The sequence below is a fragment of the Dendrobates tinctorius genome, unplaced genomic scaffold (genome assembly GCF_039654945.1).
Source record: "Dendrobates tinctorius isolate UK_male_01 unplaced genomic scaffold, ASM3965494v1 ptg000011l, whole genome shotgun sequence".
NCBI classification, from domain to species: Eukaryota; Metazoa; Chordata; class Amphibia; order Anura; family Dendrobatidae; genus Dendrobates; species Dendrobates tinctorius.
This window is the reverse complement of record NW_027361679.1, coordinates 1158910-1173725: the sequence shown is the minus strand read 5'-3', so window position 1 is coordinate 1173725 and position 14816 is coordinate 1158910. Positions and strand designations below refer to the sequence as shown.

At 44.9% G+C, this 14816-nt stretch overlaps 1 protein-coding gene across 2 annotated transcripts in view; it reads left to right on the top strand.

The window, feature by feature from the left end:
• BANK1 (B cell scaffold protein with ankyrin repeats 1) overlaps positions 1-14816 on the top strand; it is a 1011739-nt gene that overhangs the window by 946708 nt on the left and 50215 nt on the right. For both annotated transcript variants that reach the window (XM_073589285.1, XM_073589294.1), the window contains one exon: positions 8998-9027. In XM_073589285.1, the coding sequence (XP_073445386.1) occupies positions 8998-9027 (30 nt within the window). The remainder of the gene's footprint in view (positions 1-8997; positions 9028-14816) is intronic.

The window sequence follows — 14816 nt, the reverse complement described above, 5'->3', positions numbered from 1 at the left end:
GATCGCGAGTCACCGGTTAACTGGCATGACAACCAGAGTTCTCCTGGAGACCTCTATGGTTGTCACTTCCAGCTTTCTGTGAGCGCCGCCCGATGGACGGCGCTCATAGCAAGTGAGTAATTCTACTACATAGAGGCTATCTGCTCATCGCCTCTATGTAGCAGTGCCAATCGGGTTTTAGCAGCTTCTAGTCTCCCTTGGAGACTATTGAAGCATGCCAAAAGTAAAAAAAAAGTTTTTAAATATATAAAAAAATAAAAGTTCAAATCATCCTCCTTTCGCCCCATTCAAAATAAAACAATTAAAAAAATCAAACATGCACATACAGTTGTGGCCAAAAGTATTGACACCCCTGTAATTCTGTCAGATAATACTCAGTTTCTTCCTGAAAATTATTGCAAACACAAATTCTTTGTTATTATTATCTTCATTTAATTTGTCTTAAATGAAAAAACACAAAAAGAATTGTCCTAAAGCCAAATTGGATATATTTCCACACCAAACATAAGGGTGGACAAAAGTATTGGCATTGTTCGAAAAATCATGTGATGCTTCTCTAATTTGTGTAATTAACAGCACCTGTAACTTACCTGTGGCACCTAACAGGTGTTGGCAATAACTAAATCACACTTGCAGCCAGTTGACATGGATTAAAGTTGACTCAACCTCTGTCCTGTGTCCTTGTATGTACCACATTGATCATGGAGAAAAGAAAGAAGACCAAAGAACTGTCTGAGGACTTGAGAAACCAAATTGTGAGGAGCATGAGCAATCTTAAGGCTACAAGTCCATCTCCAAAGACATGAATGTTCCTGTGTCTATCGTGCGCAGTGTCATCAAGAAGTTTAAAGCCTATGGCACTGTGGCTAACCTCCCTAGATGTGGACGGAAAAGAAAAATTGTCAAGAGATTTCAACACAAGATTGTGCAGATGTTGGATAAAGAACCTCGACTAACATCCAAACAAGTTCAAGCTGCCATGCAGTCCGAGGGTACAACAGTGTCAACCCGTACTATCCGTCGGCGTCTGAATGAAATGGGACTGTATGGTAGGAGACCCAGGAAGACCCCACTTCTTACCCCGAGACATAAAAAAGCCAGGCTGGAGTTTGCCAAAACTTACCTGAAAAAGCCTAAAACGTTTTGGAAGAATGTTCTCTGTCAGATGAGACAAAAGTAGAGCTTTTTGGGCAAAGGCATCAATATAGAGTTTACAGGAGAAAAAAGAGGCATTCAAAGAAAAGAACACGGTCCCTACAGTCAAACATGGCGGAGGTTCCCTGATGTTTTGGAGTTGCTTTGCTGCCTCTGGCACTGGACTGCTTGACCATGTGCATGGCATTATAAAGTCTGAAGACTACCAACAAATTTTGCAGCATAATGTAGGGCCCAGTGTGAGAAAGCTGGGTCTCCCTCAGAGGTCATGGGTCTTCCAGCAGGACAATGACCCAAAACACACTTCAAAAAGCACTAGAAAATGGTTTGAGAGAAAGCACTGGAGACTTCTAAGGTGGCCAGCAATGAGTCCAGACCTGAATCCCATAGAACACCTGTGGAGAGATCTAAAAATGGCAGTTTGGAGAAGGCACCCTTCAAATATCAGGGACCTGGAGCAGTTTGCCAAAGAAGAATGGTCTAAAATTCTAGCAGAGCATTGTAAGAAACTCATTGATGGTTACCTGAAGAGGTTGGTCGCAGTTATTTTGGCTAAAGGTTGTGCAACCAAGTATTAGGCTGAGGGTGCCAATACTTTTGTCTGGCCTATTTTTGTAGTCTTGTGTGAAATGATCAATGTTTTGCTTTTTGCTTCATTCTCTTTTGTGTTTTTTCATTTAAGACAAATTAAATGAAGATAATAATACCAAAGAATTTGTGTTTGCAATCATTTTCAGGAAGAAACGGAGTATTATCTGACAGAATTGCAGGGGTGTCAATACTTTTGGCCACAACTGTATTTGGTATCACCACTTTCAGAATCGCCCATTCTATCAATAAAAAAAGAATTAACCTGATCACTAGACGGCGTAGCGAGAAAAAAGTCAAAACACCAAAATTACGTATTTTTTGGCCGCTGCGACATTGCATTAAAATGCAATAAAGGGTGATCAAAAGATCGGATCTGAACCAAAATTGTATCATTAAAAACATCAGCTCAATGCACAAAAAGAAGCCCTCACTCAACCTGAGTGTCACGGGGGCTTAGTTCAACTAAGGCTGAAATACCCGGGGCCCCTGTGGTGTCCCTTTACTAGGGGAAACCCTGTCTGACCCTCAACCCAGGGTTTTTGCTGAAGGTGCAAATGCCTGAGCCTCCGACCTTTCCTTATCTCCTGCTCAGCCCTGCACTTAACCCTCCACCCTCCACCCAGTGAGAAGTCACCACCAAAGCTCCCACACAAATAATGACAGACAGGGAGAACTTAAACTGCACTGCGCCGCACACACACAGGAATAAACAGTAATGTGAACAGGGCACAACTAAACACAAATATGGGAAGGAGAAAGGATAACGACGGATCATACGACACCAGATATGAATCTCTCTCTCTTGAACACCTCCACTCCAGACCGGAACCACTTGGTATGAAACACAAGCTATAATCGGCGACGCCCATAGGCCAGCATGACTATTTAAAGACCGTGGGCGTGACTAACCATCCAACCTGGTCTCCAGCAGGATTAACCCCCGAGAGCCTGAAGATCAGGCCGGCGCCACTGAGGCTATAGTGGCTGGAGGTGGAACTACCTCTGCCTGCCGGATGCTGTGGTGTGAACAGCGTCCGACATGACAGTACCCCGTCTTCTACGAGGGACCCCAGGGCCCTCAAGACTCATAGGACCCGGCTTGTCCGGATGACGACGGTGAAAAGAACTGACCAGCCGATCCGCATGTATGTCTGAGGCTGGAACCCAAGACCTCTCCTCTGGACCATACCCCCGCCAGTGCACCAAATACTGAAGAGTACGGCGTACTACTCGAGAGTCCACTACCTTGGCGACCTCGAATTCTAACTCGCCATCCACCATGACTGGAGGTGGCATCGGCGTTGTGTCCACAGAGCCTACCACCTTTTTCAATAAAGCCCTGTGAAACACGTTGTGTATCTTGTACACTGCGGGAAGTTCCAACCGATAAGCCACTGGGTTAATGATGGCAGAAATCCTAAAAGGCCCAATAAACCTTGGACCCAGTTTTAAAGAAGGGATTTTGAGTTTTATGTTCTTCGTAGCTAACCACACCCATTCACCCACACACAGGTCCGGACCTGGCACGCGTCTACTGTCAGCCACCCGTTTGTACCTGGCACTCATGCTCAACAAACGCTGTTTCACCCGCCTCCAGACTGATGACAATTGGGCTCCTAGCTGATCCTCCTCCGGGACACCCCCGGAGTCACCCTGACGTAAGGTACAAAACTGAGGATGTTGACCGTACACACAAAAGAATGGAGACTCTCCTGATGACTCTTGGCGGTGATTATTTAATGCGAATTCGGCCAGAGGAAGGAAAGTAGACCACTCCTCCTGGTTGTCGGACACAAAGCATCGTAAATACTGTTCAAGATTTTGGTTCATGCGCTCAGTTTGTCCATTAGACTGTGGATGAAACGCCGATGAATGTGACAACTTGATCCCCAACCTTGAGCAAAAAGCTTTCCAAAACCTCGCCACAAATTGCGTACCCCTATCAGATACTATGTCAGACGGTACTCCGTGGAGTCTGACCACCTCCTTCACAAATACCTGAGCCAACGTCTTAGCATTGGGCAAAGAAGACAACGCCACAAAATGCGCCATCTTTGAAAAACGGTCAACCACCACCAGGATGACCGTGTTCCCTGCCGAGGCTGGCAAGTCAGTGATAAAATCCATGGAGATTTCTGTCCATGGCCTATTGGGTACCCCCAGAGGCTGTAGCGTGCCAGCAGGACGGGTTCGGGGTGACTTAGCCCTAGCGCACGTGATGCAAGCTGCCACGTACGAGACCACGTCCTGCCGGATTTTGGGCCACCAGAAACGACGCGATACCAGCTCTAAGGTGCCCTTCACCCCTGGGTGACCAGCCAGTACCGAATCGTGGTGTTCCTTCAACACCTTAGGCCGAAGATGCAGGGGTACAAATGATTTGTTGGCGGGAAGTCCTGGTGGTACCTCCTCTTGGGCCTCGGCAATCTCCGCCTCTACCTCAGTCGTGAGAGCCGAGACCACTACCCCTTTCTGGAGGATGGGTACCGGCTCTTCCCGAGGTTCTCCCCCCGGAAAACACCTAGACAAAGCATCCGCCTTGGTGTTTTTAGCCCCGGGACGGTACGTCACAAGAAAATTGAAACGAGTAAAAAACAATGCCCAGCGAGCCTGCCTAGGAGACAGACGCTTGGCCGACTCCAGGTAGAGCAGATTCTTATGGTCGGTGATAACTGTGACCTGGTGAGCCGCCCCCTCCAAGAAGTGTCGCCATTCCTCAAAAGCCAGCTTGATGGCCAACAACTCCCTGTTGCCGATATCATAATTCCGTTCGGCCGGCGACAACTTCTTGGAGAAGTAGGCGCATGGATGCATCTCGCTCAAGGACGAGCCTTGAGACAGTACTGCCCCCACTCCCACCTCCGACGCATCAACCTCTACCACAAAAGGTTTAGACACGTCTGGTTGCACCAGAATGGGGGCTGAAGCAAAACTATTCTTCAGACGCTCAAATGCACGTATAGCCACCTCAGGCCAGTTCGCCAGATCGGCACCCTTTTTTGTCATGTCCGTGAGCGGTTTGGCGACAGTCGAAAAGTGTTTTATAAATTTCCTATAATAATTCGCAAACCCCAGGAACCGCTGGAGTGCTTTCAGACTCTCCGGCCTCTCCCATTGCAACACCGCTTGCACCTTAGCGGTGTCCATTTTAAAACCAGCTGCGGACACAATATATCCCAAAAAGGGCAACTCCTGGACAAAAAATAAACATTTTTCCAGCTTAGCATAGAGCTGGTTCTCCCGGAGCAACTGTAACACCTGCCTAACATGCTGCAAATGAGTGTCCCAATCGCTAGAATAAATGAGGATATCATCCAGGTATACAATCACAAATCTCCCCAGGACATGAGCAAAGACATCATTAATAAAATGTTGGAAAACGGCAGGCGCGGTGGTCAACCCAAACGGCATAACCAGACTCTCAAAATGACCCTCAGGAGTGTTAAACGCCGTCTTCCACTCATCCCCCTGACGGACCCTTATGAGGTTATACGCCCCCCTGAGGTCCAGCTTGGAAAACCATTTTGCCCCCGCTACCTGGTTGAACAAATCCGGGATCAACGGCATTGGGTAGGGATCACGGATAGTAATCTGGTTTAACTCTCGGAAATCCAGACACGGGCGTAACCCCCCATCTTTCTTCTTAATGAAGAAAAACCCCGCGGCTACAGGCGAGGACGAAGGCCGGATGTGACCTTTGCTCAGACTCTCCGCGATGTAGTCTTTCAGAGCTTGTCTCTCAGGGCCAGAAATATTAAACATCCTGGCCTTAGGTAATTTGGCCCCGGGTTTTAGCCTAATAGCACAGTCATAGGCTCTATGTGGAGGCAGTTCTGAGCAACCCTTGTCAGAGAAAACATCCGCGAAATCCTGCAAAGCCTCCGGCAGGCTGGGCGTCACGGCGGACACACATGTGGCCAAGCAATTGTCTTGGCAGAAACCACTCCATTGTACTATGTCCTGAGTTTTCCAATCAATTACCGGGTTGTGCCTGGACAGCCATGGAAAACCCAGGACCATTTGAGCTGGGAGATTACGGAGGACCCTACATGTAACCGACTCAGAATGTAGGACCCCAATGTGGAGTTTCACCTCTGCCACAAACTCAGTAATCTCCCCTTGAGGGAGGGGAACAGCATTAATGGTCACCACCTGTATGGGGTGAGGAAGTTTTTCAATCTTAAACCCGGCGGTGTGTGCAAACTCCTCATCTATGAGATTGGTGGCGGAACCGCTATCCACAAACACTGATATAGGTAGCTCTCTGCCGGCGACAATAACCTTGGCAGGGAGCATACATTGAGATACCATCATGGAGGATATGCATACGCTCAGTTGGGTCTCCTCCATACCCTCTGAGCTTAACAGTTTTCCGCCGGTGTGACCCTCTTAGGTAGTACCGGGCAAACGTTAACATAATGACCACCTTTACCACAGTAGAAACATGCTCCGGACTTCCGGACTCCCGGAGCGCGAGGCTGAACCTGTGCCACGCCAGCAATCTGCATAGGTTCAGGGGACTCATCTACTTCAACCACACCTGCACCTCTGTTTTCCCCCAGAGGTAGCGTCTCCTGTGCCCCCTGACGAAAACGGCGATCAATACGTATCACCAAACTCATGGCAGACTCCAATGATGCCGGAGTCTCATACATCAGGAGGGCTTGTTTCACCCTCCCTGATACCCCATGAATAAACTGGCTCCGCAGTGCTGGGTCATTCCACTGTGTGTCTACAGCCCAGCGGCGAAATTCCGAACAATAGTCTTCTGCCAAGCGCTCCCCCTGGCGGAGGGCGCGGATTTTAGATTCCGCTAGAGCCAGTCGGTCAGGGTCATCGTAAATGAGCCCGAGGGCAGAAAAAACATTATCGACCGAATGAAATGTAGCAGAGTCAGGTGGTAAGGAAAATGCCCATGCTTGGGGGTCACCACTCAGTAATGACAACACCAGCCCTACTCGCTGGGCCTCATTACCTGAGGATATTGGCCGCATGCGGAAGTATAATTTGCAGGCCTCCCGAAATACGACAAATTTGCTGCGATCGCCTGAAAATCATTCTGGCAGCGGAAACTTCGGCTCTGCACCGATACCTGCAGATGCCGTTTGCACCTTTGCTACTACCAGGCCCTGCTGCTGAACTGCCCCATTCAACTCGGAGACCTGTATGGACAGCGCCGCCAACTGGCGGGTTATGGAATCCATGGGATCCATGGACTCCTGAAAAAATGTGGGCCGATTATAATGTCACGGGGGCTTAGTTCAACTAAGGCTGAAATACCCGGGGCCCCTGTGGTGTCCCTTTACTAGGGGAAACCCTGTCTGACCCTCAACCCAGGGTTTTTGCTGAAGGTGCAAATGCCTGAGCCTCCGACCTTTCCTTATCTCCTGCTCAGCCCTGCACTTAACCCTCCACCCTCCACCCAGTGAGAAGTCACCACCAAAGCTCCCACACAAATAATGACAGACAGGGAGAACTTAAACTGCACTGCGCCGCACACACACAGGAATAAACAGTAATGTGAACAGGGCACAACTAAACACAAATATGGGAAGGAGAAAGGATAACGACGGATCATACGACACCAGATATGAATCTCTCTCTTTTGAACACCTCCACTCCAGACCGGAACCACTTGGTATGAAACACAAGCTATAATCGGCGACGCCCATAGGCCAGCATGACTATTTAAAGACCGTGGGCGTGACTAACCATCCAACCTGGTCTCCAGCAGGATTAACCCCCGAGAGCCTGAAGATCAGGCCGGCGCCACTGAGGCTATAGTGGCTGGAGGTGGAACTACCTCTGCCTGCCGGATGCTGTGGTGTGAACAGCGTCCGACATGACACTGAGATCATGAAGAATGGAGGCGCTATGGGTATTGGAAAATGGCGCAATTTTTTTTTAAATAAAAGTGTGGAATTTTTTTTCACCTCTTAGATAAAATGAACCTAGACAGGTTTGGTGTCTATGAACTCGTAATCGCCTGGAGAATCATAATGGAAGGTCAGTTTTAGCATTTAGTGAGCCTAGTAAAAAAGCCAAGCAAAAACAAAATGTGAGATTGCACTTTTTTTCCAATTTCACCGCACTTTAAATTATTTAACATCTTCTAGTACACGACATGGTTTAAAAGTACAACTAATCCTGCAAAAAACAAGCCCTCATATGGCTATATTGACAGAAAAATAAAAAAGTTATGGCTCTGGGAAGAAGGGGAGCGAAAAACGAAAATACCTCCGAGGGTTAAGGAGTTAATAGTTTTTTATTATATGACACATTCCCTTCCTGATCCTAGTATCATATTAATTAACATATCTATCAAATGATACCAGGCTCAATATGTTTCTGCTGATATTTTAAATGCAATATTCAAATATGTCACTTGATTAAAGTCAGAAATCATTACAAACATTTTTACTTCATGATTTTCTGTCTTTAGAAGAAAGGGAAAACTGTAATTTGTATCAGGAAAAACATAACCTGACACAGTTATTTCTCGATCTGTGCAGCCTCCAGTGACCTTATGGGGGTATACTAGAACTTTTCTTCATCTTATCATCCCAGTGACCAATTGTACAGGTTTTCATTAGGGGGATCCTAATCTCTAAAAAAAAACATTTGATCAACTACGTTTGAATAAGTTTCATTCTGGTAATTTTATGATAACATATGAATTTAAACCTAGGCATAAATTATGTGGTAAGTATAGAGACCTTTTTTTGCTTTTTATTCTCTGCTTCGAACAAATGTAAAGTTTTGTGCAAGATTATATATTGATAATAGAAAAAATATAATCAGGCTCGGATTGGCCCATGGGGGAACATGAATTCCCAGGTGGGCCCCTTACCCCCTTATATGGGCAGTAGTCAGCACAATACACCTGATTTACTATGTACAGACAGAAGCAGCATCTCATCATTCATTTAACAAATCAACCAATGTAGTATTATATAAATTTTTGAATTAGAGTACTATAGTATTTGCATGCAGTAGAACGATGGGCCCACAGAGTCAATTTTACTGGTGGACCCTTGGAATCCCAGTCCGACATTGGATATTAAAATATATAAATAGTTTTGTAGACATTGATGAACAAGTCTTGTATGACGAATTGAAGATAACATGCATGTCATAAAGCAATGTCATCATCCTAAAGAAAAATATACAAATACTGAGAAATATAAGAGAAGTGTTTATAATTTAATCAGTTTATTGTTATATGTATTAATCTGAATTTTATTTCAACAGATAAGATTACTATTGTCCATCAACCAAGTGGTAAGTCAAGAAATAATATAAAGAATAAGTCAGCTCTGAGAATATACGGTAGTTTCATAGCGCTGACCCGTTTGAGTGTGGTCACATGTCTTATGACAGATTAATGCTGTAGCAACTGCAGACAAAGACTTGGCGCATTGTAGGCGGGTCCGAGTTGGATTATTCGGGGAAGAGACTAGGTGGTATTTTCTTTCTTGGAGTCCTGAACTTCCAGTTCTCTTGTCTCAAGTCAAGTCTGCTTTCGCTACTATGATATGTCTTTTCTGTGTACGTTTATAGTGGAAGTAGCCCCTGGTTTCTGCTAGGAGGCTCTTTGTTGCAGATTCTGGCCCTGATTCGTCATCTTTGCCCCCTTTTTTGCTAATTTTGTGCTTTTTTTTGTTTGCACCCATTGATTATTCTATCCTTTTTGAAGTATACAGTATATATATATATATATATATATATATATATATATATATACATGAAGTTTACATGTGCTCATCTGGGGTTTTTTTGGTTTCTACTTTAGTGCAATTTCTAGTAAGTCCAGATATTTTCGCTTGATAAATGAATTGCCACTTTTCAAAAAGTAAAAAAGGAAAGATCTATTTATTTGTAGGAACTCACAAGACAATGAGGACCTTTAAAATGTGTGACGAGCTTGCATACTTTGGCCAAAATATCAATCAATACCTCATGCATATTATTTATAATTTACTGCACATCTTCCATTTTTATGCAGGATGCATCCAAGTCCATCAATATTGGCCTTGTAATCTAGGGTGTATATCCGACGGGTGTAATTATATAGTGCTGGACAGCCCGCCTAATCGAATAATAGGGGCGTCACATATAGGGTGTAAGCCAGACACTGTGCACTGCAGCTGTGTGATGTGTGCCTTATACAAGTCTTATCCATAATACTAGACAACCACCCCCTCCATGAATTTGTAGACGTGTGAGTGGTTGTTTCATCATTATTTTGCACTTGTGTTGCCTACACCTTTATCAAGGAGGGCTGATGCATCCTCAAAGTGCATTTGTTTTCAGACCTGTGTAGGTAAACTCAGCTAGCTTTTTTTTTAGAATTTTTGCGTCCTTTCACTTTATTTTTGCTTTTTAAAAAGTCACAAAATGTGGCACAACTTCACTCTGGTCTTCCCCTGGTGTATTTTTGAGTCTGATAGACTTGTTGTCATGCTGTGTGAAGGCTAAGTAAGTACATAACAAGGGGAGCTCTAGTCAGATCTAAAACCACCCAGTCTGCCCTAAACATCACTATATAGGTTTTGCACCTATCGCCGAGTAGGAACCTAATCCCTGTCTGATCCTAACAATAGGCCCTACATAGGGAGAGGATGGGGTAGGAACTAGTCAATCCCAATTAAATACAGAGAGGGTAGATGGTTGGGGGAAAAAACATAGTTTGAGAAGACAACCGAGAGATATCACGCCAGCAATGCTCCAAAGGTCCTCAGGGAAGTCACTAACCAACTGCTAGAGCTTCCTACAAGAATGAGGCAAATATGAGCTAACACCAGCACCATGCTGCAGCAATTTAATGTATTTAAACCTTCAGCACAGGTGTGTGATTAGAGCAGAAGGTGGAAGGAACTATTGGGTCCTAGAGGGAGAAGGATGTCGCTCCATAACAGGGATGCAAAATTCAAGAAGGTGCTAAATGCAAAGACCTTCTACAGTGGGATCCAGGATGACTATCACACCTGACACATCCATGACAGTTGTGGGTCAATTTTTTTGCAACTTTTGGCCCCAAAAGTTGCAAAAACAGTTCATGACTGGAAGAAAGCTCATTTTTAACTTTGCAAAAAAATTCATGAATCGTGTTTGCCATTTTAATGAATCTGAAGCTGAAAACGGCAACTAATGCCAAAAGACAAAATAGCAAAGTGACTTTAAAAAAGTGCAAATGATGAATCAGAGCCCATACTTAAACCTGACAGGCAAAATCTGGGGTCTGTATGGTGCTGATGGTGTCCATCATGTTACAGATTAGTCTCTGTGATGAATTTGTCTTTTTTTGTCCCTAATTCAGAACAAAATAACAAAATTCACAGCGCAGATGTGAACCCAGTCTAACATCTCACCGCCACTGCTAATGCACTGAAAACATTAATGATAAATGTGCTCATTTCAGCTATGACCTTTGTTCATTTTTATTACAAAATGTTGTGCTATAGATTTTCTGCCAACACAGAGAAATAAGTCATAAATGTTATTAGACTAAAGGAGTTGATTTATAAAATACATCTGCAAAAGATTTGACTGGTTCTCCTGTTACCTCACTGTTCTACCTAGATGTTTAGCTGCGCATAAAGTATCCATGTGGGGAATCCGAGGCCTTTAAATGAGATAGGACACCATATAGAATACTATGAATTAAAACATACTATTGGGTCACTGAGTAAATAAACATCATTGAATCACACATGGCAGGAAATCAATTTACTCCAACTTCTATGTATGTGTCATTGTCTTTCCTAAGACAAAATTTACTCAGCGAATTGTAATAAACAAATGGCTACAAGCAGTGGGACCCTTGGAAATTGGCTAGTCTAGTGAGGATCAGCTTAATTCAGAGAGGTTGTCTAAAAAAGACCTTTTAACCCCTTAACTCCTGGAGCTTTTTCGATTTTTTGTTTTCGCTCCCCTTCTTTCCAGAGCTATAACTTTTTTATTTTTCCGTCAATATGGCCATGTGAGGGTTTATTTTTTGTGGGACGAACTGTACTTTTGATCGACACCATTGGTTTTACCATGTTGTGTACTCGAAAACAGGAAAAAAATTCCAAGTGCTGTGAAATTGCAAAGAAAATGCAATCCCACACTTGCTTTTTGTTTGGATTTTTTGCTAGGTTTACTAAATGCGAAAACTGACCTGCCATTATGATTCTCCAAGTCATTACAAGTTCTTAGACACCAAACATGTTTAGGTACTCTTTTATCTAAGTGGTGAAAAAAAATTCCAAAGTTTGCTAAAAAAAAAAAATTGCGCCCTTTTCCCAGACCCGTGGCGTCGCCATTTTTCTTGATCTCGAGATGGGTGAGAGCTTATTTTTTGCGGATTTAAACTTTTATGTTTTTTTAATTTTTCTTAAATTTTTAAACACTTTTTTTTTACTTTTGGTATGATTCAATAGCCTCCATAGGAGGCTAGAAGCATGTCATACTTGATGGGCTCTGCTACATATAAGCGATGCTCAGATCGCCTATATGTAGCAGATTTACTACATTGCTATGAGTGCTGACCACTGGGTGGCCACCGGGTGGCGCTCATAGCAATCTGCCGGCCAAAACCATAGAGGTCTCATTTACGGTTGGGCTCCGGAAGTACTTGGGGCGCCCAGCCAGGGCTATCGGGGTACTCGGCACCGGGCCCGTTGATCTCAATGGGAGTTGTCACAGAAGCTGTGACCCGGCCCGTGGTCCTGGGGCTCCATTGCAAAAGGGGGGGGTGAAAGAACAATGAAATAGAATTGATAAATAGTTCGTGACACCACCTGTGGTGTTCGGCAAGGGAGGTGTTAAGCCGACGCTGCATGCAGATCCTCTGGAATTGGTGGTGTGTTGCAGCCAAGATGGTGAAGCTCCCCACAGGTGGAGCTGTAGTCTCAGGGCAGTGTAGATGTAGGGGTAGCTGAGAGGCGCAGGCAGTGTAGAAGCTGGTACCCAGATGTAGCGGTACCAGGTGTGTTGGCGCAAGAGGGAATGGAGGACACCAGGGCTTGTAGTTCCAAAGCTTTACTTACAGTCTGTAATACACACAGCTGCCTGCCTCCGTACTGTGTCCTCCGGGTCAGAGGCTCAATCAACCTCCAGGTCAGATGGAGTGCTCCCTTCCAACGCGCCGCCAACTTGTACCTTTCTGAATGTCTCCTTTTATAGCACCTTTAAGTGTGAAGTACTCCCAGTACTGAGTTACACTGGAGTTCCTCCTGACAGATGTTCCCAAGAACTCTACTTGTACGGCAGACAGCTGTAGCCTGCTTCGGGGACTCCTTATTCCTGAATCCCGGCTCACTATCAATGTTGCTGTTGTGCCCCCAAGTCTTAGATGGGAGTTGTGCATTTACAGCCCACTACTCCACCGGTGTCTGCTGCAGGACCATTAGCATCCATACAACCTCGGGGACCGGGCCCCGGCCTTGCACTTAGAACTTCTAGGCCGGGTTCTCTCCTAACCCACATCCTCTGTTCCCCTTTACTCCTTCGTTCCGTACTAATCTCTCCTTCTCCTGGAAGATCATGTTTCAGTTCAATGTCTGTCTCTTTCTTTCCTTTCCCGTCCCAGCAGACCCAGGTCACTGAGGTCTGCTGCAGCACCTCCTTCCTCCATCTCTCTCTCAGGGATCTTCTTTCCTCACTCCTCTCTGAGTGGCTTTCTCTCACTGACTGACCTGTAATCCTAAACCTTCTCGCTCTTTTATGTATTCTAAACTCCACCCGCCTCCCAGCACGTTTCGTGTTCCAAACAGGGAGCCATCAAAGGTGCTTTGCTACACTCCAAGCAGGGAGCCGCAATGAGGCTTTGCAGAACTACTGTGTTGTGTGGGATGCGAGTGATGGAGCGTGGTCAGGAGCCTCCAACTTACCTGGATGGTGGGGCACCACACCTCAGGAGGCGGTGCAGTACCTCTGTGGCGACCGAGCCTCAGGGGCGCCACATACTTGTTAAATGCCTGCTGTCAGCATTTGACAGCCTGACTTAACTAGTTAATAGGCACGGGCGTATCGCGATTCCGCTCCCGCCTATTGCGGGTACATTTCAGCTGTTTATAGCAGCTGACATCTCGTGGCTTTGAGGTGGGCTCAAAGCAGGGGATTCTTACCGATGATGCAATAGTACGTCAGCAGTAACTAAGGGGTTAAAGAAAACCTAATGCAAGGCCAGTATCAGTCAAGGCTGGCGGTGTGGCTACGGCCGTTGCTCTGTATGCTCAGAGCACTGACTGAAACTGCGCCGTGCAGATTAGTAATGCTATTACCCTGCAGATTAACCCAATATCTGGAGATTAATAGTGTTTTTTATGGTGACAGGTTACCTTTAACCCCTTAACGTCCAAAGACGGGCAGAGTTCGTCATTGGATGCCTACCCCTGTTTGGTACATGATCTAGCATTGAGCCCGCACCTTTTCCGGCACATGACAGCTGATCTCATATGACGGTTGGTCGCCGATGGGTTAGCTTGACAACCTGGGGTCAGCAGGAGACCCCTGTGGTTGTCATAGCTGTATATCTATGAGCGCCACCCATGGCTGCAGCCCTGCTCTATGTAGCACAAGTGATCGGATGAAGGCTATTGAAGCAAGTAAAGAGTAAAAAAAAAAAAAGTTTTTAAAAATATGTAAAAAATAGAAAAATATAGAAGTTCAAATCACCCCCCTTTTGCCCCATTCAAAATAAACAATAAAAAAATCAAACATACACATATTTGATATCGTCATGTTCAGAATCACCTGATCTATCAATATATAAAAATAGTTAATCCAATCGGTAAACAGCATAGAAAGAAAAAAAATAAAAATGCCAAAATTACATTTTTTTTGGTCGCTGCAACATTGCAATAAAATGCAATAACGGGCGATCAAAAGATCATATACACACTAAAATGGTATCTATAAAAACACCAGATCGGCGCGCAAAAAATAATCCCTCATCCGGCTCCAGATCCAAAATGGAGACGCTACGGGTCTCAGAAAATTGCAACATTTTTTTCTTTTTTTTTTTACAAACTTTGAAATTTTTTTCCACCACTTAAATAAAAAAACAGACATATTTGGTGTCT